Genomic DNA, 22,448 nt, shown 5'->3' with positions numbered 1-22,448 from the left:
GTTGATATAGCTAATATGCATATCTGTTGAAATGTGGATACAACTTGTATGCTTATCTGTTGAGATGTTGATACAACTAATATGTTTATCTATTGTAAAATGGGAAGTGCTTAATATGAGCCATCGTCTCATATAAGTGGTTGGCCAGGTTCTGAGCCATTGATGTAAATTGTGAAATTGGTAAGAAATGGAAACTGAAATGAAACATGAACATAGTGGTCATGAAATGGAAATGGATTGTGAATTGGTTTATGAAAGTTGAACATTTATCAATTGCTAATGTCTTAGTCATTGCTCATACTGTGTTTAACATATCTCTACTGGGCGTTGGCTCACCTTTTATGGGACATTATTTTAAGGTACAGGTAGTATGCCACCCCCACGGACATAGCTTGGATGATGATGAGAGTTGAAGACTCTTTCTTTTGTTTATTTTGATGTATTACATGTAAATTCAAGCTAAGAGCTTAATATGTATTGAGTTAGTACTCTTCTTTTTGTAACCAAGTGTTAACTTGGAAAGCTGTAAGCCCATAGGGCATTTGCTTTTGTTGTTAACATGTAATACAGTTGTAAGAATTACTCTGAGGAATAGAAATGGTTGAATTCTTTTGTATCAATGCATGTCTAAAATGTTGATTTTAATGTTATTTTTTGAGGGCGTTACAGCTTACCAATCAAATGATAATGAAAAGAGGTTTGACTAATAATCCTTAATACCTTGGCTGTAGTGGGGTTGAGGATATCAATCATCTATTTAGAGAGTGCTACAAGGCCAAAGAAGTTTGGCTTCTTATTTTTAGTAAGCATTGGTACCTTGACATGAGGGGAAAACCTTGGATGGATTGGCTCAAGAGTAATGCTAAAAACAAAAATCATTTCAATGGTGACCTCTCTTGGTATATTGTTTGTTGGTGAAAATACTAGAAGAATTATATTTTATTGATAAATAATGTAAATAAAATGAGATACAAATAGATTAGGTTGAGGCATGGATATCTTATTTTTTTTAAGGAGATCAAGCCTACTACGGTAGGAAGAACCTAAATATCAATGCAGCAGTCACTGAACTCTGACTTGTCCCCTCTAGTATACAACAGCCCGACCACTTGTCTTATAGTTCAGGCCAACTCTACACAAGATGGTGAACCCAAAGCTCCACTAAGAAAAACATCATCCTTTGGCTAGTAATCTCTCAAGTGTAAAAAGAGTTGGTTTAGGAAATAGTAGATGAGAGAAACAATTTATAAGCCACTAAGACCTTACAAATTACACCAAAAAAATAATAACCATTAAACTAGAGAAAAGGGAGAGTCCCAAAATCTCCAAAATATTAACTCACCACTAATGTCCCTGACCTTCAAATAATCTCTATTTATGAACAAAACAAAAGGTCACCAAAATAAATAAATAAAAGATATTAAAATGGTCCAACGTTGTTTTTATTGTTGCTTTCTGAAAAATTTGGAAAAATAGAAATGTGTTTATGTTTGAAAGAAAAATTTCTGGAAACCAAGAGAGTACCATGTCCATTTTGAATTACTCTAGAGAAATCCATCTAGCTTTCCTTAACTCTGTGCCAATTTATAGACCATCTTATATACTAATCTCTTGGAATTTGCCACCTGCAGGGAGACTTAAGCTTAACACAAATAGCTGTAGAAAAATAGAAAAGGATGGAGGATTCGAAGAACTGATTAGGGATGAAAGAGGTGCATGGGTGTGTAGATATTATGGAAGATTGCAGCCAGGAACAAGCCTTGAAGCTAAGTTATGGGCATTGTACAAGGGACTGACAGTCATTCTTCAAAAATGATTAAACAATGTGATCATTGAGACAAATGCAACCTAGATAGTGCAATTGATGAAGGAAGAAACAGGAGATAAATGCCTTTTCAAAAACTTGGTAGAAGATGTCAAAATCCTGCTTAGAGGGGGTGATTGCACTGTCCAACATGTTTGGAAAAAAGAAAACCTTTGTACTGATGCACCGGCCAAGCTTGGAGCAGCACAACTTGAAGACATAATAGTGGTATATGAACCACTAACTGAGATTAGAAGTCTACTTATTGCGGAAATAGTAGAAATGTCTAGGGAACATGCTTAGTCTCTTGTTTTTATCTCCAATGTAACCAAAAATAAAAATTATTTTTCATCTTTTCTATTTTATTGAAATCATTCCTATTTTTAATGAGGAAAACATATCAAAAACAAATAAATACATAAATCTAAAGTATCATTCAGCTGATTTAAAATTATTTTATAAAAAAATTAGTATTTTTACAAATATAATTATAAATTAACCAAAAAAATTATCAATTTTAATAATTATAATTATAATTATAATTATAATTTTTTCAATTAATCTGTTAAACCCACTAAACCTAACCCACTACTACCTACCACACACACTCACCTCCTCACCTAACCTACCACTACCACCTCCACTTCATCCCCTACCACTTCACCTACTACCTTCTTCTCTTCTATATATTTGATCATTGTAAACATAACAAAATATCAATATACAACAATCTTGTAATACATCAATAAATAATACATCATTATTTAACATGGTATCAGAGCTAGGTTATCAGAGCTAGGTTAGGAACCTAGTATTTTTCGTTCCACCGGCGGGCGGCAATCTCGCCTTGGCCGCCCGCCGGACAAATCCAAATTTTCTAATTTCTCGCTCTGCAGACAGCTCTATTTCCCTTTTCACTGACCACGGCTCTGCTTTATCTTCTCAGCCACCACCACCACCCAATTACTCTCATCATGGTTATCCTCCACAACAGCCTGGTTATTATTCATCATCCGAGCCTCCAGTCAATGTCCAACATGTGGCTCATGAAGATGAAGCTGATCCGTGGTCACCATCGTCCCCATATGCCCACCTGTCGTGCTTGATTCATCGACTTCAAACGACTGCCCATCTATGAACAACCCATCAGCAGGAACTCGGTCTCCGATCTTCAAGAAAACCACATCTCCCACCACAATTTGAAACACTGAAACCTGTTGCCTTCAGCCTCGCTCTCTCCGTCGCTGGTAGCCGATTCCACTTGGGTTTCCACGGCCACGACACCACCCTTCCGATCTCTCTCGACGACATGCTCGTCAACTGTGAGACACCTTCAACTCCACGACCGAGCCATCTTCACCTACAGCCTCACTCACCTCGGTTGCTTCATGTTCCATCCACCACACCAAACCGTGGTCTCTCTCTCTCTCGAACCGCTGAGACTTCATCGCCAAGAAGGTCACACTTCTCCGGCCCCGGCGCCACCCACAAGTCAGCGGCCTCGCCGACGCCTTGCTCGACAGCGTCCCCGTTGTGGCCATCACTGGTCCAGTCTCTCCCTCTCGGCATCCACACACATATGCAACGACCACTCTCTCTCTTCCTGGGCGTCAATCTCTGGCCTCTCTCTCTGCACCTGGTCTCTCTCTCTCTGTGTGTTCAATTCCGGTGAGTTGGCTTCTTTACACTCTCGGAGCCCTCACGCTAGGGGCCATGAAAAATGGTCAAAGCTGCGTGTTCTCTCTCTCTCGGCAGATTTGAGAGTAACACAACAAAACACCACCAAACTCTCTCTCTCTCTTCTTTTTCTTCTGCAGCCACCTTCTTTTATTTTAATATATGCTTATTATACTATATTAACTACAGCACCCACGTCCACTTCTGCACTTCACCCACAGACTCCACCCACCAAAGCCATCATGATGTTCTTATCTCCTTCCACTTTATTTCTTTATTTATTTTATTTTTTTTTATATTTTTTTATTATTATTATTATCTCCTTTTGCTCACACCGACGGGATTTGCCTCTTCCCCATTAATACATTTTTATTATTATTCTTCTTTCCAAAACACAAAAAAAAAAAAAAAAACAATTTCCAAATTTGCACAACAGCCCATCTTTTATTCATGTCGGGGCTCACCCCAATCACCATTTTACATCCAAAAAAAAAAAAAAAAAAAAACAAAAAAAAAAAAAACAAAAAAAAAAAAAAAAAAAAAAACACAAAACAACAGCTTTGTTTTCTTTTCTGCAGACGACCACACACCGACATCTCTTCTCTACTCTGTCGCCGGTCTTTTCTTCTTGCCTCCGTCCTGAGCAGCCCTTGCCGGTGTTGCCTCCGTGTTTCCCACTCCACTGGGCACGATCACTACTCTCTGCTCCTCCACTGCAGCATATGGCGGCCCTCCAAATCGGAACATCACGGTGGCCTTCCGCTTCAGCTCCTTGTTTTCTGCCCTTAGCACGCTTATCTCTGCTCGCGCATCCTTATACATGCGTTGGAGCAGAGCCAGCTGGGAGTTTAATTGCTGCACCTCATTTGTCCTACTCTGCAGCCGGTGCGACAAGTTTGTGACCGCCGTCATGGACTCCACACATGCCTTCAAAGTATACTGATTAGCCTCCACATCCGTTTGCACTGCCATTTTTTGCTCCACCGACTGCATCGGAAAGTTCAACGGAGCAAACCCAGTGGTGTTTGGTTGAGGTTCACGGGACACCGCACCAGTTCTCTCTCCTGTGGACTCGTTCAGGTCGGGAAAGAGAGTGAGCAGCCCACGGGACGACGAAGCCATTTTCTGGGCAACAGAGTATTACAGAGTCTCTCTATCAGAAACGGCAGAGTTTTTCAGCGAATTTCGCAGGTTTTTTGCTTCTGCCTCGGCCTCAGGCTCTGTCTTGGTTAAATAGCCGAGGCAGCCACGCGCATCGCGCGCCTCTTCTCGCCGACAAACTGGCACGCCTTTTCATGGCACGCCTTTTGATGCATTCGGGCACGCCTTTTGATGGCACGCCTTTTGAGGGTGCGGGCACACCTTTTGAGGGCACGCCTTTTGAGGGCTCGATATATATCTACATGTATATTTTTTGGGCAGCCTATATACACACTCATACAGTGTCTTCTACACCGGTCAGCTTTATCAATCCCTTTGTTTCAACCTCAAATAGGTTTCTATCTTCCCACCTATTTGAGTTTGAGGGGGGGTTATACACAGTATCATGTATAAGTCGCTCCTGTGCGCACTGTGCACCACCACAACCTCTGCTACACCGGTCCGACATGACCCCGTAAACTGTCCTTCTACATCGGTCTGACACGACCACACAGTGTCTGCTACATCGGTCCGACATGACCCCGTAAACTGTCTTCTACAACGGTCCGACATGACCCCGTAAACTGTCCTGCGACAACGGTCCGACATGACCCCGTAAACTGTCTTCTACATCGGTCTGACACGACCACACAGTGTCTGCTACAACGGTCCGACATGACCCCGTAAACTGTCTGCTACAACGGTCTGACACGACCATACCGTGTCTCCTATCCTGTTTTATTTTATTTATCAGTTTATTTTTCTGTTTTGTAACTCTCTCCAAACTCAAGTTGGTTTGTGTCTAACCTCCTTGAATTTGAGGGGGGCTGTTAAACCCACTAAACCTAACCCACTACTACCTACCACACACACTCACCTCCTCACCTAACCTACCACTACCACCTCCACTTCATCCCCTACCACTTCACCTACTACCTTCTTCTCTTCTATATATTTGATCATTGTAAACATAACAAAATATCAATATACAACAATCTTGTAATACATCAATAAATAATACATCATTATTTAACATAATCAGTAATCATTTTTCTTAAAAATTCACTAAATTGTAATTTTATTTCTTATTTTATTTTTGTCTTTTTCTAATTTATTGCGATGTTCCCAATTTTGAATTAAAAAAAAATACAAAAATATCTAATGTATAAGGGCAGAAGCAAAAAGTTGTTTGGTTTAGTTTTGGGAGATAAATTTTCAAATTTTTTTTGAGAAGAGAGTTTAGAATTTTTTTTGATTTGTTTGGTTGTATATTTTGAAAATAGTTTTAGAGTATGGGAGTTTGGGGTAATTTGATATTTTATTGTAGTTAAGTAGATGTATATGAGAAAAAAAATAATTGAGAATGAAAGAAGAGAGAAAAAAAATGATTAATTGATGTGTATGAGAGAAAAAATAATTTTAAATTTTTTTTTCTAAAACCACTAAATTAAACAAAATTTTAAAAATTTTTCTCTAAAATTACTCTCTCAAAAACAAACTAAACCAGGCCTAAATTACGTAAGAAACAAACCCAGCAATGTGGTCTTAGCTCTAATCATTTATTATGTCACCAAGATTCCCCAGATTTGTCATTTTGTGTTATTTCGTACACTGACAGTTCTTTCAAAAAAAAATATAATTACTACATTTTGAATTTAAATTTTAAAAGATTTAGGTCAAGTTTAGGAAGATTAAATAAGTATATTTTTTGATTTTTTTTATATTATGTGTAGAAAAAGTAGAGAGGAAATGTTGATTGATGTGACTCAAAAAAGATAAAAATATGAAATAAGTATACTTTTTTAGGTTAGCCAAACTTGACCTTATTTTAAAAATATCTTTTTATTTTTATTTGCCAAAATTAGTCAATTATCTCTCTACAATTTTTTTTATAGTAAGAGGGGTTTAAAATATTTTTTTTACTAGTTAATGTCTATCAATAATATTTCTTTATGATAATATTAAAAAATTTTAATTTTTTTTTATAAAAATTAAATTTTTTTTATGTCGGTTAAAATTTCTCTGAGTCGAGTGAAATTTGGCGGTTTTTGGGAATGATTTTTTTTTTTACTAAAAGACAAATTAGTTACAAAACTAAAAAAAATAAACCCAAACAAAATATCACATCAAACTTTATAATCATTTTATTTTTTCTCTCGCAAATATCACATCAAACTACAAAAAAACCTAACTATCTTCCCAAACACAAAAAAATTTCTTCAATAATATCCTACAACTAAAAAAATTTACAAAAAAACTCACTTTCCAAACACCTACGTTCTCTGAATTGAATTTTTTTTATAAAAATATTAAAGGATCTTAACTATTATGAAAATATTAAATACCTTTTATCTTATAAAATCTTTATATTATGATCTTAAAAAAAATTTCCTTCTTATTTTTAAATATATTTATAATTACTTTATAATGGTTAAGTTTAAAATTTTCTATTTTTTTAATCAAGATAAAAAATTAATATATTAATAAAGTTTAGTTGCAACTTGAAGAGCCATCGTTAATCACTTTGAACTGTAGAACTTCCATTCAAGCCACAAAAGCCTCGACTTTTAAATTTAAAGTTTTATCTTTTTAAATTGAATATATATTTTAAGATAACAAAAATAAAATAATTAAGGAGTAATATAAAATAATTAAGGGTGTAGAGTATCAAATCTGATTACTTCTGTCCCTCTGGAATCTGTATCTACCCCATCTAGTATTTAATTTATATATATATATATATATATAAATCTATAGAGAGAGAGAGAGAGAGAGAGAGAGAGTTGTTGGTTGCTGCTAATGGGTACCCAAGAGGATGAGAGATTGGAGGAGAGATTGCTCTTGGAAGATGGATTTCCACAGGTACTTTTGAAGCTTTGATTCAAATTTCTAGAACAAAACTTATAGATGATGTATTGCAAAACTTGTCCTAAAACTTTTGACAGATTTTTGAAACAGATTCAAATTTCAATGGAAGATGGATTTCCAATATTTTTTGCTTTTTTACTCTTTTTATAGATGTATAAGAGCTTTACCAATCTTTCTTTTTTTCTTTTTCTTTTTTTTTTTTTTCAAATTTGAGTGAAAATTTAATTAAAAGCTTTATATGATATGAAAATTTGGCTCAAATTTAATGAAAATTTTGTTAAAAGCTTTACAGCTTAAAATAGAAATGATTATAACTTATTTTAATTTGGAGTTTGGTACTGTTTGGTAGACTTGTGTCTGTAGTTTATATGGCTTATATAGGCAGTACTAATTTAAGAGAAAAGTTCAAAAACTATTGACTATCTAAAAGCAGGAGAGAGCTGCTTTTAACTTATGGATTGGTTTAGGAAGTGGGTTGGTTTTTGGTTTTTTGATTTTTGATTTTTTTTTTTTTTGACTATTTTAGTATGAAGTTAAAAAGTTTTATTTGGAAATAATTTTTTGGATTTTTTTGATTTTTTGTGTGAGAAAGAATATAATAATTATAAATTAGATGTGATATTTTGTCTTATTAAACTAAAATGTCTATTTTATTTTATTTTTTTATTAAAATAATTCCAAACCCAACCCAACTTCCCTTCTCAAATGAAGCCTTATGTGATTTTAGTTTCTAATAATCTAAACCAAATAGGGCCAAAAAACACTCCAACCCTTAACTTTTCTCATTTTTTTTTTTTTTTTAAATTGCAAAACTTATCCTAAAAATCTGTTTTAACCATTTTGAAAAAAGAAAACCATCTTCAATCCTTAGTCCTTTTAAAATTTCATCAAAATTGAGAAAAATTATGAATTTTGGAAATTTGGCTAAGGATTTTGTTCATCCTTGATTTAGTGAAAAAATTGCCTCTACCTTGATTTCATACGGATTTGATAAAATGGCTGAAACGCACTTTTAGCCAATTTTTCATCCAATTTGAATTTTATGAAAAATTTGATAAATGATTTGAAGATGCTCCCACTCGAAGAACAAGGTTTCCGTTTTAATCATTTTGAAACCTTTTGAATTGATTCTGGTTTAGTTTTTTTCCTTTTTCATGGGCAGGATTTTCCTGTATTGACGTCTGAAATTTCAGGCCCTGTAATGGGAGCATTGTTTAATTTGTTTTGCTCCCACTAACAAAAATTCTGAACTTTGTTCTATGAAGACCCGGTTTAGGGGAGTAGCCATGGAATGCAAATATGAAGAGAGATAGGAAACCTATTTTGGTTGAAACCCATAGTTCAGTTATCCTAATTTGTGTAGAGACCGGAAATAAAAGTCCTGAATTGGTTGCTAGAACTGAATACCAAAATCAGTTTGATGGTTAAGCCTACTTCATTAATACCATGCAAATGTTCCGAAGGCATACCATGTAGTCAAATACAATAGTTGCTGCAATATTTGAACTTTATAAAGCTAAAGCATTCTAAGAAATGTGAACTTGAGAAAGTTTTTGATTGATCGGTGTAAGAGGGGGTTAACTGGAGCCCATTAAATTAATTAGGCTCAATCTGAGTCCAGTCGGAAAGCCCAAAATTAGTGGGCTTAGAGAAATTATCGCCAAGTAGACTAAAGTGAATTCTATTGAACGGACCCGCAAAAAAGTCAACAAATTGGGCTGAGGAGGACATATCAAACTTATATATCTAAAGAGAGCCCAACAAACACATTTGAGGAGGGCTAGATCATATGGGCATTTGGAAGAATTAACTGGCGCGCACTCTTGAAGATAGATCATTTTCAGAAGAAGTGAAACCCTCAGAGGAGATCCATTCTCGGAGGTAATTGCTTTGTCTTGAAAAAATTCTGATCCACGAACGCAGAGGCTTATTGAGCTTGGACTCGAAAGGGTTCTAAGCAAACCTAGTGATTCGATGCATTTTTTACTTCAAACGGATTCAAACTCAATCTAGAAGTCGCTCCGTTAATGAGTCCCAGAACACTTGCAGGCTTGAAGCTTTTCGGGATCGATGTACCAGAGCCATGGGCGTGATAGAATCCAAACAAAAGACCCAATCCTGAGGACGGTGGATGGAGATAAATTCACTGTTCGATTAAACTAGCCTATACTTCGGTCGAGGTGGCACGATCTAGAGGTTTCCTAAGACTCGGCGATATTTGCGGTAGGGCATTCTCTTGAACTACCTCTGATCCTTTGGCGACATGGCGCCCTCTGGGATGATTGGGGATCATTGGTTAGATGTGGCTAAGAACCAGGGTTTACTGTGATATTGATCTACTCTTTGGGATTTTTCTTATTCTCGGAGAGGTCACCTCTTCGAACAAAGTGGTTAGAAAGAATATTTTATCTTATATCATGAGGTGTCTATAAATAGCACCCACCCATAACTTTACAATGGAGATGATTTTTGGAGAGAATTTTTGGGGAGAGAACTAATCTCCCTTCTTCATTATTTACCTTGAGAGTCAAAGTGGGCGATCCATGGGAGAGCCTTACCATTATTCTCTTTCCAACTATTTTGCCTTTTTCTTTACCCAATCTCTTATCTCTATCATCTCTTTCATATTATGTTTCTAGTTACAACCGTTGAAAAATCTAAGCCTCTCTTATTATTTCTAGAGAATTCGGATTTTCCGGTGATGTTCGAAGATCTTCAAATTTTCTGGCAAATCTTCGAATTTTCCGGCAAACCTTCAAAGTTTCTGACTATTTTTCTGGCGACATTCGAATTTTCTGGCAACATTCTTGGACCCTCACATACAATCGGAAATCAGAAATAGTTGTACCAATATGTCAAACAATTAATTGTTAACAAGACCTATCTGGTGGTGAATTTGCACATCTAACACATTCAATGTTTTCATTCTTGCTGCTTTGCACATTGTTCATTTTGTTTCAATGTATTGGAATGACAAATAACATTATTTACAAAACTTAGCTACTTGCTAGTAGTTGTTACAGTAGCTGCATATTAAGGTGGTTCAGACTAGATTGTCATCTCCATACGCTAAACATTATATAAGGATGTCAAAAAATTAATAATAGGTCAGAAAAACTACCCAATTGTAAAAACTTAACAGACAAAACTCTCTCTCTCTCTCTCTCCCTCACACACACACACACACACACACACACACAACACATATGCACACATAACACGGGAGATTACTCTGCAAGGTTTATATACTAAAAAGTTTCTGCTTTCTGGCTTACAACTTACGTCTTCAGAACGAAAGCAGTGGACTATACACTGGAGATGGTTCAGTTGACATCAAGGGGCAGCCTGTGTTGAAGAGCAACACTGGAAACTGGAGAGCATGCCCCTTCATTCTTGGTAGTTGCTAGTCCATCATTCTCCATATTTTTTACGTTTCTGATGTTCCATCTTTCCTTCTAATATCTTTATATTTAAAACAGGTACTGAATGTTGTGAACGTTTAGCTTTCTATGGGATTGCTGCTAACCTGGTCAGCTATCTCACCAAAACAATGCATGAAGGAAATGTCTCTGCTGCAAGAAATGTTTCCAATTGGGCAGGCACTGCCTACCTAACACCGCTTATTGGAGCGGTCTTGGCAGATGCATGTTGGGGAAGGTATTGGACAATTGCTGTCTTCTCCGCAATTTATTTTTTGGTAAGTATGAACTGAAGTTCGCAATGTTCTAAATAAGTTCAAAAAGAGATGGGCGATGATACATAAACAACTTCAGCTTTTTAATCATTGCTTTGATCCTTTTTTGTGTTGGGCATGCATTACGTCATCTTAAAGTTTTCTGATAAAGGCTTGCTTGTTATTTGAATGTTCTTGTAGCGTCTGATTATGTGTTACCTACAGCTTTCTGTTGGAACCATATTGGCCTACTGTAGGGCCACAATCCATTCTAGATGCTTGTGACTTTATTAGTTAGTGATGGTATTTCCTAGGTGTACCCATCATCTAGTCTGGTATCACTTGAATGTATGAATCACGGTGGTAGTGGTTTCAAGAATAATGAGTTAGCAGTCAGCAACTTTACCAACAGCATGGTGCAATGGCAATAGACCTACTTGTGCCAATTAAACTGGGGATTTATCTATAAGGATAAAAGGACCAATAATCTGGACATTTTATTAAATCAGGAACGGGAGAAGAATTATATTTGATGAAGGTTGTTTGATCGGTTGACTACCCTCTTTTGTGAATTTTATTACTTTGTTTTAGCCTATCTTCTTTTCTGATAATAATTTTTTTGGTAACTCTCAATTCTAGAATGTTTTATTTCACAAGTACTTTTATTACTTAATTTGAAAACAGGAAAATAAGTCGGAACAAATTTATGGACAAATTTAATGTTCTGAAAGTGATTTGGATCATGTCCCAGTTGGGGTTTCCATATTAATTATGATCCATGCAACTTCGTCGGGTATTTTTTTTTTTTTGGGGGACTTTCAGTTAAGTTCAAACATACCATGGCTAGGTATGTTGGCAATGATGGGAAATAATTACATGAGTCTTTTATGTGTTCTATCCATTGTTGTCGAATTGTGAATTGTTTTGCTAAAATAGTGAATCGTGAGATTCATTTTATTTAATATGATATATGATTTTATATATTTATATACATATAAAAATACACGTAATATTTAAAATGAAGTAAATATCAATATAAATAAATTGTGTATATGTATATACATATAAAATCATATATATCAATATAACTAATTGATCTCTTCTATATATCTTGATAGTTTGGCAAAAATGACATCGATTCGTGCATTATGTAAACAAAACAAAAATAAAAATGAATCTCAGTGAATTGCAAATTGATTCGTACAATTCACTCAATTTCCAATTCAACAACACAATTCAAATCGTTTTTATTGAAACTCATCTAGAATCGTATGACTCACGTGAATCAAATCGTGAGTCATACGATTCTAGAAACCATGGTTCTTTCCTCTCAAAATTTTGAAGAGTGACTTTCATCTATATCTCTCTTACGTTTTTGAACTTTGTTTTTTTGTAAAGGGAATGTGCACATTGACTCTAACAGCCACAGTTCCTGCGCTTAAGCCAGCTGAATGTGTTGATTCCATATGCCCTCCAGCTACTCCTGCTCAGTATCTGTTATTCTACCTTGGGTTGTATTTGATTGCACTAGGAACTGGCGGGATCAAACCATGTGTTTCCTCATTTGGGGCAGATCAATTTGATGACACCGATCCTAAAGAGAGGGCAAAGCAGGGATCTTTCTTTAATTGGTTTTATTTTTCTATCAATTTAGGTGCTCTTGTATCTAGTATTTTAATTGTGTGGATTCAAGAAAATGCTGGGTGGGGCCTAGGTTTTGGCATCCCTGCATTGTTTATGGGCATTGCTATTGTAAGTTTCTTTTCAGGCACTCCACTATATAGATTTCAGAACCCGGGGGGAAGCCCTCTTACAAGACTTTGCCAAGTTTTGGTTGCATCATTCCGCAAGTGGAATTTGGAAGTCCCTGCGGACAGTATTCTCCTGTATGAAACACCAGACAAAACCTCAGCAATTGAAGGAAGCAGGAAACTAGACCATACCAATGATCTGAAGTAAATCTTTCCCTTGTTCTCCTAGTTTATACACTTCAATCAATTCTTACCCTTTTTTAATAATCTGTTTTCAGTTTTCTTCTGCCATTTAGAAGCTTATCAATTGATGTACAACTTATACGTATTTATAGGGTGTTTTGGGCATTGCACATAAGTAAGGCCTTTTATGTTTTTGCATTGAACACACATGCTGGTTGTGTAAATGGGATCACCACCATAATTATTCATATACTGATAGTAATGAGATTTTATGATGCTCTTTTGTGAAGTTTTGAGAGTCTTGGGACTAGGTAATAGGTTTAATGAATTACCTTTAAAATTACCGGGTTTACCTCAATTAGTGTATGAAGACACAATAGGAAGCTTAATATCCATTAGGTGTCCTCATTTATTTTGTCATGGTTCTGTAACGTTATACTGGGATGGTAAATATTGCTTTATTTATTGCAAGTCATTTTTTAAAAAAATATGTTGTTTATTTTTATTTTCTTTCATTTCTTTCAGTCTAGTTATTTAAGGCGTTATGAAAAAAAATCATTGTTTCATAAACAAATAACTTAATTTTTGAGCTTGGATTCAAAAAATATTATTTCATGTGAGATGTACATGAAATGCAATCTTAAAGTGGAAGATGGAGGGGTTTCTAGTAATGTGGTCTTTCTATGGTTAGTTTTATGAATTCCTTTCACTGAGTCCTCTCACTAGTTGTTTATTGAGATTGGCTTTATATCCTTATCATCTATGGACTAAGAACAAGCATTGGAAGGCCAATGAAAATTACTGGGAAGATGCAGCATTGTGATAAAGTATGGTATGATTTGTCAGCACAGCAGTAATAGAAAGTTCACTGATTTATTTCATCTCTTTAAAATAGTTTATTTGTGTATACTTAAATAAATCTTAAATTCCTGATTTTGGCAATTGTATCATCCTAATGATTTTCTTTAAGGAGACTACTAGTGACAGGTTTAGGGGGAAGGAATCTGTTTGATTTTTCTAGAAATAACTGTTCATTTGTCCGTTTGATTGGAAACAGGCATGAAACAATAGTGTAAAACCCAAGTTCCAATATTTCTTTTTTCCTTTCAGCAACATGTCCATTTCCTAGTAGACCAAAACCACACCCCAAAATGAGAATTTGATCCTTCTGTTGGGTTTAGGGAGGGGTTGGTACTCGGACTCCTCAACACAATAAAATGAGAGTTCACCACTACATTTGTCTTATTTTTATTTTATTTCTAATCATGCTTTGTATGATATGTTTTCTCTTGGCAAAACATGACTTGTTATGTATGAAATACTTATAATTATCTCTGGTACTTCCATCTTTTTTTTAGACTTTTACAATACTTTTACTTTATGATAGTTTGTATACTTGATTAATTCTCACCAATTTGTTTCCCAGATTATTCACAACAAATTATGTCATAACTTCAGTAAAACTATTATCCCTTTTGTAGGTGCCTTGACAAAGCTGCGGTAATTACAGACATTGAGAACAAAAATGGGGACTTCTCCAATCCATGGAGGCTTTGCACCGTAACGCAGGTGGAGGAGCTAAAAATATTGATTCGCATGTTTCCAATTTGGGCTACTGGAATCATCATATGTGCTGTTTATGCACAATTGGGTACATTGTTTGTTGAGCAAGGGATGATGATGGACAGGACCATTGGTTCCTTCTCCATTCCTGCAGCCTCTCTTTCAGCATGTGACATCATAAGCGTTATTTTCTGGGTCCCTGTTTACGATAGGGTTATCGTCCCTATTGCGAGGAAGTTTACTGGCAGAGCGAAAGGCTTTACAGAGTTGCAACGTATGGGAATTGGCCTCTTTATTTCAGTACTATGTATGGTATCTGCTGCTTTGGTGGAGATGAAGAGATTGGCACTCGCACAAGCCCTTGGTTTGGTTGATGAAAACGTTCCAATACCACTTAATATCACGTGGCAAATACCCCAATATTTTTTGTTTGGTGCTGCAGAAGTATTTACATTCATAGGGCAGCTTGAGTTCTTTTACGAGCAGTCACCGGATGGCATGCGTAGCTTGTTTGCTGCATTGTCCCTTTTGACGACTTCCATGGGAAGCTACTTGAGCTCTTTTATTCTTACTGTAGTGACATCTATAACAACCGAGGGTGGGAAGGCTGGATGGATACCGGATAACTTGAATGAGGGCCATCTCGATTATTTCTTCTGGCTTGTGGCTGCACTCAGCATAGTAAACTGGGTGGTTTTTGTCTTTTGCGCCACAATGTATAAACCAAAAAAGTTCTCGTAAGTATTTTAAGTGCTGGGAATATGATCAGTGTATGTTTCTGGAATTTCATACTTCCATCCAAGTTCCAAGAAGATGGTTGTAACACAAATGTTGTAGAAAAAGTATTTGTTTGTAATGTAAGTACGATGCATTTACGTTTATAGGCCGTAAAACTTTCATTCTGTCATGATGTAAAATTAATAAAATAATACATGAAATTGTTTGAATCTTTCTGGTTATTTGCATTCACATTTTGCTGGTACACTACAAGAAAAATGGGTTTAAACGGCAATTTTTTAAAATGCCACGTTTATTAATATTTAACGACGTTTTATAAAAACGTTGCATATTCCTTTAATAAAACGGTACCGTTTTGCAATAGGAGGCGTTAAACGCCTCCAAATACGTTGTGCCTCACGCGCCTATTTTAAATCTGAAAATACTTGTTAAAGCTTTGTAAACTCCTATTCTGAATCCTCACGCCGTCACAATCCTCACGCCTCTCTCTTGCTCACCCCCAATTGCTTCTAAACCAGCGATTTTGATTCAGAGCGATTTCGTCAGAGCGATTTCGATTTGAAGCTTTGAAGCTCCACTGTCTCTCTTTCTCTCGATTCATCCTTTGTTCTCTGCGATATCGATCTGAAGCTCTGGGAGATTGCGAAGAGAGAAGAGGGGTTGGTTTTGATCGCAGAGGAAGTGATCTCAGGAGAGGTTGTGCTTGATTTCTCAGATCGGTCTCAGAGCGATTTCGATTTTGAAGTACTCTCTCTCTCGATTTCGAAGCTTCACCGTGAGGTATTGATTTCTCTCTCTCTCTCTCTCTCTCTCTCTCAAGCTCTTCCTTCCCGTCTCTCCCGATTTGGTTATTGAGATCTATTGCTTATTTGTGTTGTGTGTGTGAGTGTATATAAATGTTTGGTTTCTTCGTTTTTTTTTGCCCCACTATGTCACTGTTTAGCTTACCTGAAATCTTAGTTACATTTTTTCTAACCGTCTGATATGTAAAGTTTTTATTTACTCAAACTCCTTATTTATCACCTGTAGAAATTTAATGTATAAAGAGAAATAGAGAATTATATTATTGATTGATATCTGTTTGTATACAATGACTCTCCTATATATAGAAGAGAAAAACATATTTACCAACCACACTCAACTCTCACCTAACACACTTACATCTACCTACCACACTCAACTCTCACCTAACACACTCAACTCTACCTACCACACTTACAGCCCCCCTCAAACTCAAGGAGGATAGATACTAACCAACTTGAGTTTGGAGAGAGTAACAAAACAGGAAAGTAAACTGATAAATAAAATAAAACAGGATAGGAGACACTGTATGGTCGTGTCAGACCGTTGTAGAAGACTGTATGGTTATGGCAGACCGATGTAGACGACAGTTTATGGGGTCATGTCGGACCGTTGTAGCAGACAATGTTGTGATAGTTGTTGTGACAGTTGTTGTGACAGTTTACGGAGTCTTGCTGGACCCTTGTAGAAACTAACCGGAATCAATGTCGGGACAGTTTACAGAGTCTTGTTGGACCCATAAAGGAGCTAATCGGAATCAATGTCGGGACAGTTTACAGAGTCTTGTCGGACCCATGAAGGAGCTAACCGGAATTAATGTCGGGACAGTTTACAGAGTCTTGTCGGACCCATAAAGGAGCTAACCGGAATCAATGTCGGGACAGTTTACAGAGTCTTGTCGGACCCATGAAGGAGCTAATCAGAATCAATGTCGGGACAGTTTACAGAGTCTTGTCGGACCCCTAAAAAGTCGCACTCTCAAAAGGTGTGCCCAATCTTTCAAAAGGCATGCCATCAAAAGGCGTGCCCAATCCATAAAAAGACGTGCCATCAAAATGCGTGCCCAATCCATAAAAAGGCGTGCCATCAAAAGTTGCGCCCTCAAAAGGCGCGCCCACTTCATCAAAAGTCGTGCCCGACAGAAAGCGTCGAGCCATCAAAAGGTGAGCCGGAGACGCGGCGAGGCACGTGAGCGACAGAGCGGCGTGTCGGCCGCGTCGTCAGTGTCAATATAAACCAATGCGGAGGCGGAGGAAACCAAACCAGACTGAAACCTCTGAACTTGTCATTCTGAAACAATCTGTAAATACTCTGTATCCAACCCTTCTCGGAAACACTCAGCAACCCAAAAAACATGGCCTCTTCTTCCCGTTCAGCTACCCAGAACATGGCCTCATCTTCTCGTGGTCTGCTCACTCTCTTTCCCGACCTCAACGAGTCAACAGGAGAGATAACAGGTGCGGTGGCCCGTGAACCTCAACCAAACACCTCTGGTTTTGCTCCGTTGAACTTTTCGATGCGGTCGGTGGAGCAAAAAATGGCAGTGCAAACGGATATTGAGGCCAATCAGTATACATTGAAGTCATATGTGGAAACCATGACTGCGGTCACAAACTTGTCGCACCGGCTGCAGAGTAGGACAAATGAGGTGCAGCAGTTAAACGCCCAACTGGCTCTGCTCCAGCGCATGTATAAGGATGCGCGAGCAGAGATAAGTGTGCTAAAGGCGGAAGATAAGGAGCTGAAGCGGAAGGCCACCGTGATGTTCCGATTTGGAGGTCCGCCATATGCTGCAGTAGAGGAGCAGGAAGTAGTGATCGTGCCCAGTGGAGTGGGAAACACGGAGGCAATACCGGCAAGGGCCGTCCAGGACGGAGGCAAGAAGAAGAGACCGGCGGCAGAGTAGAGAAGAAAAAAAAATCCTGCCTGTGGATGTGGTTGTTTTGTGTGTGTGTTTTTTTTTTTGGTGTAAAATGCTGATCGGGGTTGATCCCCGACATGAAGAAATGACAAGTTCGTAAAATGTTGTTGTTGTTGTTGTTTTTTTTTTTTATATATATATTTTGGGAGTGTTGTGTTGAAAAAATAAAAATAAAATGAAAGAAAACAAGGGAGAAAGAAAATAGATAAAAAAATATTTATAGATGGATTATCTGAAAAATATCAGTGTGATTGTTTCAAAATAAAGTGGGGTTATTTAAAAAGGAGGAAAAGTGATTTGGGAAAAATAAATAAAAAATAAGTGATTTTAAAATCAAATGGAGGAGAGTTTGAGTAATAGAATATAATAAAAAGAGATATATATATATATATATATAAAATAAAGAAGGTGGGGAACAACATGATAAGGGTGTATTTTAAAATGATAAATAAAAGAAAGTTGAAGACAACATGATACCGGTGTGTATGGATGTGATAATGAGAGTGAAACAAACTTGGTGAGTGTGATTAAATAAATAAAAGTGGGAACCAACCCATGTGGGTGGAGGTGGTGTCATTTAAAAAAGAAAAGGAAGGAGGATTGGTATCCGTGTAGGTTTATCAAAGACAGCGGTGGCAGATAGCTTCATGCCACTGCCACAGTGACCAACTACACCACATATGAAGTAACGAGTCCTGGTGGCCTTGAGAGGAATGCTGGTGGACCCACTACTGTCTGAGAGTTTCAAGGAGTTTCACGCGAATAACATTCGAGACACTTCCAGGATTATCCTCCAGATGGGTGCTGTGTTGATGTTCAGTGGACAAATGCCAGTAATCAAGGTGGGAAGAATGGCTGGTCAGTTTGCGAAACCCAGATCGGATCCATTTGAAGAGAAGAATGGTGTGAAGCTTCCGAGTTATAGAGGTGACAATATCAATGGAGACGCCTTCGATTTGGAGTCGAGAACTCCGGACCCACAGAGGTTGATCAGAGCCTACTGTCAATCTGCAGCAACTCTCAATCTCTTGAGGGCTTTCGACACCGGAGGGTACGCCGCCATGCAGTGAGTCACCCAGTGGAATATGGATTTCACAGAGCACAGTGAGCAGGGAGATAGGTATCGGGAACTAGCTAACCGAGTTGATGAGGCCCTTGGATTCATGTCTGCTGCTGGACTTATAGTTGATCATCCTATCAGCATAATCAGTCACCCCCCTTGCCCATGGATGTGTATCTGTGTGATATAGCAGAGAGAGAGCTTGTGTGTCGTCTATGTGTGTGTCTGGGTTGACTGGGTGAGTCAAGGAAGAAATTTCAAGGTATGTGTAGAAAATTCTAGCGGACTAGGTTGAGGTCCGGCGAGCGGCCAAGGCGAGGTTGCCGCCCGCCGGTGAAGCGAAAAATACTAAGTGCTTAACCTTGCTCTGATACCATGTAAGAATTTATGTATTATTGATTAATGTATATTATCTATTACAAATGGTAAGGGGCTCCTTATATAGGAGATGTAGTGGAGTAGGTGGTAGTGGTAGGTGTGTAGTAGGTGGTAGTAGGTGGTGGTAGGTGTAGTAGGTGGAGTAGGTGATGGTAGGTTTTAACATCACCTCTACGTGCTTAGCATTTTTTTTTCTATGAAGATATGATTGATTGGAAATCTAACAGTATAGATGTTCAGTATTACAATATTATTCTTAACAAGGAGATTCTGATACTGAAGTGATTGGGCCTTTAAAAACATTTTCCAGGAAGAAGTTGATAATATTTCCTCAGAAGTTATTTCCAAGCCTCGCTGAATTGCTCTCTTTGTTGAGCCCTCTCCCTTTGCGTGAGTATCTAATTCTACTTCTGGATTAGTTTATACAAGAATCTTTGTGTATGTACTGTTTTGTTAATCCAAAGTTGAATCTATGGTGTGGATTAGATTTGGAATAAAGCTGTAAAGTTTGTAACATTTTGTGCAAAAATCTTGGTGGGTTCTATAGATTAGGATTGCTTAAATTGGATTTGTTTCTTATAATGAAAGTCTGGCAATGTGCTCTAGTATGGGGTTTAGTTATAATTTGTTTGTTTCTCCAATTACATTGGTAGCTTAAGGTCATTTAACAGTAAATTGTAGTCATGTACGTGACTTAGTTAGCTTTCTAACTTAGCTGTTGTTTGATGTGTGGAGTTCTAACATCAACTATAACTCTGATAGGTTTTTTGTAGCCTGACTTGGTTTCATCAACCTCTCTCCTGCTTTCTATTGAATTTGCAATTACGTGCCCAGGTATAAAAATCGGTTCTAGAATTTTATTAGATATCTACGGGAAATGGGAGATGAGGTAAATTCCAGAGGTTCTGATATTGAAATTTTGTTTCAGGAGTTCTGATATTAAAATTTTGATATTGAAATTTTGTTCTAGAGGTTTTGAAGCTTGGGAACTCCACTCGGATTAATGAGCAGTGCTTGGAGCTTCAAAAGAATATCAAAGATGATGTTTTCAAAATGAAGGTAGGTATGATGGTGGCTGCTTTCCTAAACCTTGTATTCATCTTGTGAAGCATGTTTTCGGGCTAATTTGGCCTGCATTTGCTTTCCTTTCATCGTTAATACCTTAATGATTTCTTGGTTTTGGCAATGCAAATTATTGTGTTAAATTGATAGACAATATCACTCCAAAATCACAATTAAAAGTACAATGATGTCAGAGGTTGCAACAATTAGAACAAGAGATCAATCCTGTAGCTTGCTTATTAACTTTCACATAATTCATCAATTTGGTTAATACTACTAACCGCTGACTCAAATATATTTTTCATATTGGTTGCTAAATGCTAAGCAATGCCTCTATCTCTTTGGTGATTTTTTTATTCTGATCATTCATAATAGATGATCTAATTGATAGTATATTGTGATTCTCTTTGGCATCTGAATGGACCAATAGGGATAGTAATAATAGTAGTGTTGTAATGTTTTCATTCATATTAAGAAATTCTCCTTTTAGGTTAAATGCAATAAACTTTCAAATTGAATTGGTAAGGTAGAGTTGAATGATGAAAGATCAATTTTGTCTGTTGAATTTCTATAAGAATTCAGATATTAAGAACAACCATTTGCTTACATTCAAGTCTCCATCTCTGTTGAACCGAATGTGTTTTGTAGAGTAGCCATTGAAGGCCTTTCAATGCATTTTTGTTGCTTTCTAGTTCAGTACTATTATTTAATATCAACCAAGTGAGCAATTACATCTATGGAGAAGCTGAGGCATTGACTGATGATATTGAAGAAGAGAGTCAGGTTTTTGGGGAGGTCTTGAGGATCAAAAAGATTATTGATAATTGTCAAGATGAGGTTTATCTTCATAACTTCTACTAAATCTCTCTCTTTTATGTGAATTTAATTTTCATTTCTGTATTTTGTTGCTTTTGATTTTTTTTTGGGTAAAAACTTTGACTGATAAATGGGAGATTAAGCAGAAATTAAGCAGAAATTCCCTGTTATATTCTGATCCCAGAGTGTGCAACTCATCAATTAGAGTGTGCAACTCATCAATGAACAGAATAACGACCCCTTTGCTTTGCTTAACTTCAACAGCCAGTAAAATGCTAAATACTACTTTCTGAATGAAACTCAAAGCCAGTAATTGAAAGCTGTACATAACAGTGTCATCCAGTTGTCATTGTTTTATATATCATAGTCCACATTTATTATTTCAGAATATTATCAAATGCACATAAATGTAATGATGCACTTTCTAACAATAATGTTTGGCATTCCCTCTCTCTCATGAGAACATTACTGAGGATGGTACAACTTCCTAAGAGTTTTTGCACATACATGAATGTTTGGCAAAAACTATCTTTACCGGTGGGATTGAATGTATCTAAGTGATATCGTTACATGCTAGAACCCACCTGCCTGCATTTGTTACCTACCTGCTGCATTGTATAAGTTTCAGCATTAAGTTCCCTCATTTGTGCCGGACATTTCTTAATATTCTTCCTTTTCAAATCGAGTGTAACAGGTCATCAGAGAATAGAGTGAGTGCAGTTGCCATAAGCAATGATGGTCTATTTGTTTGTTTTGCTAACAAATTTGGAGTTGTTTGGTTTGTGGATTTGGATGGATTTCATGAAAATCAAGCTTTAGCCGGTAACAAGGCAGCGCCAATTCTTGTTTACTACTGTAGCATCATTACTAGCCTGGTATGTCATTTGTTATCTTTGATATCTTTTCTCTTTGTCCTTGCTCTATTGTATTTATGGCCTTTTGTGATGACCTCTAGTATAACAACTCATCTTTTTCCATGTCAGTTATAAAGCTAAAACCATATCATAATTATA

General features: G+C 36.9%; 1 protein-coding gene, 1 non-coding gene and 1 pseudogene across 2 annotated transcripts; all 3 read left to right on the top strand.

Annotated features, from left to right (window-relative positions):
- Positions 1–7,142: 7,142 nt before the first annotated feature.
- LOC114264322 (protein NRT1/ PTR FAMILY 8.3-like) lies at positions 7,143–15,606 on the top strand. The gene is made up of 5 exons (XM_082893674.1): positions 7,143–7,483; positions 10,780–10,885; positions 10,969–11,186; positions 12,561–13,117; positions 14,578–15,606. The coding sequence occupies exons 1-5, from the start codon at positions 7,421–7,423 to the stop codon at positions 15,398–15,400; spliced, it is 1,767 nt and encodes a 588-aa protein (XP_082749800.1). The 5' UTR covers positions 7,143–7,420; the 3' UTR covers positions 15,401–15,606.
- A 3,226-nt stretch (positions 15,607–18,832) lies between these two features.
- On the top strand, positions 18,833–19,842 carry LOC114300417 (phospho-2-dehydro-3-deoxyheptonate aldolase 1, chloroplastic pseudogene; annotated as a pseudogene).
- Positions 19,843–20,368: 526 nt separating this feature from the next.
- On the top strand, positions 20,369–22,310 carry LOC114264354 (uncharacterized). Its single transcript, XR_014343656.1, has 4 exons — positions 20,369–20,446; positions 20,528–20,616; positions 21,312–21,456; positions 22,130–22,310. It is a non-coding gene; the product is annotated as an uncharacterized LOC114264354 (transcript).
- Positions 22,311–22,448: the final 138 nt, after the last annotated feature.

The sequence above is a fragment of the Camellia sinensis genome, chromosome 11, assembly GCF_055761805.1.
Source record: "Camellia sinensis isolate YWXY chromosome 11, ASM5576180v1, whole genome shotgun sequence".
Classification (NCBI taxonomy): Eukaryota; Viridiplantae; Streptophyta; class Magnoliopsida; order Ericales; family Theaceae; genus Camellia; species Camellia sinensis.
The sequence above is the reverse complement of the archived record's forward strand: the minus strand, read 5'-3'. Positions and strand labels throughout refer to the sequence as shown.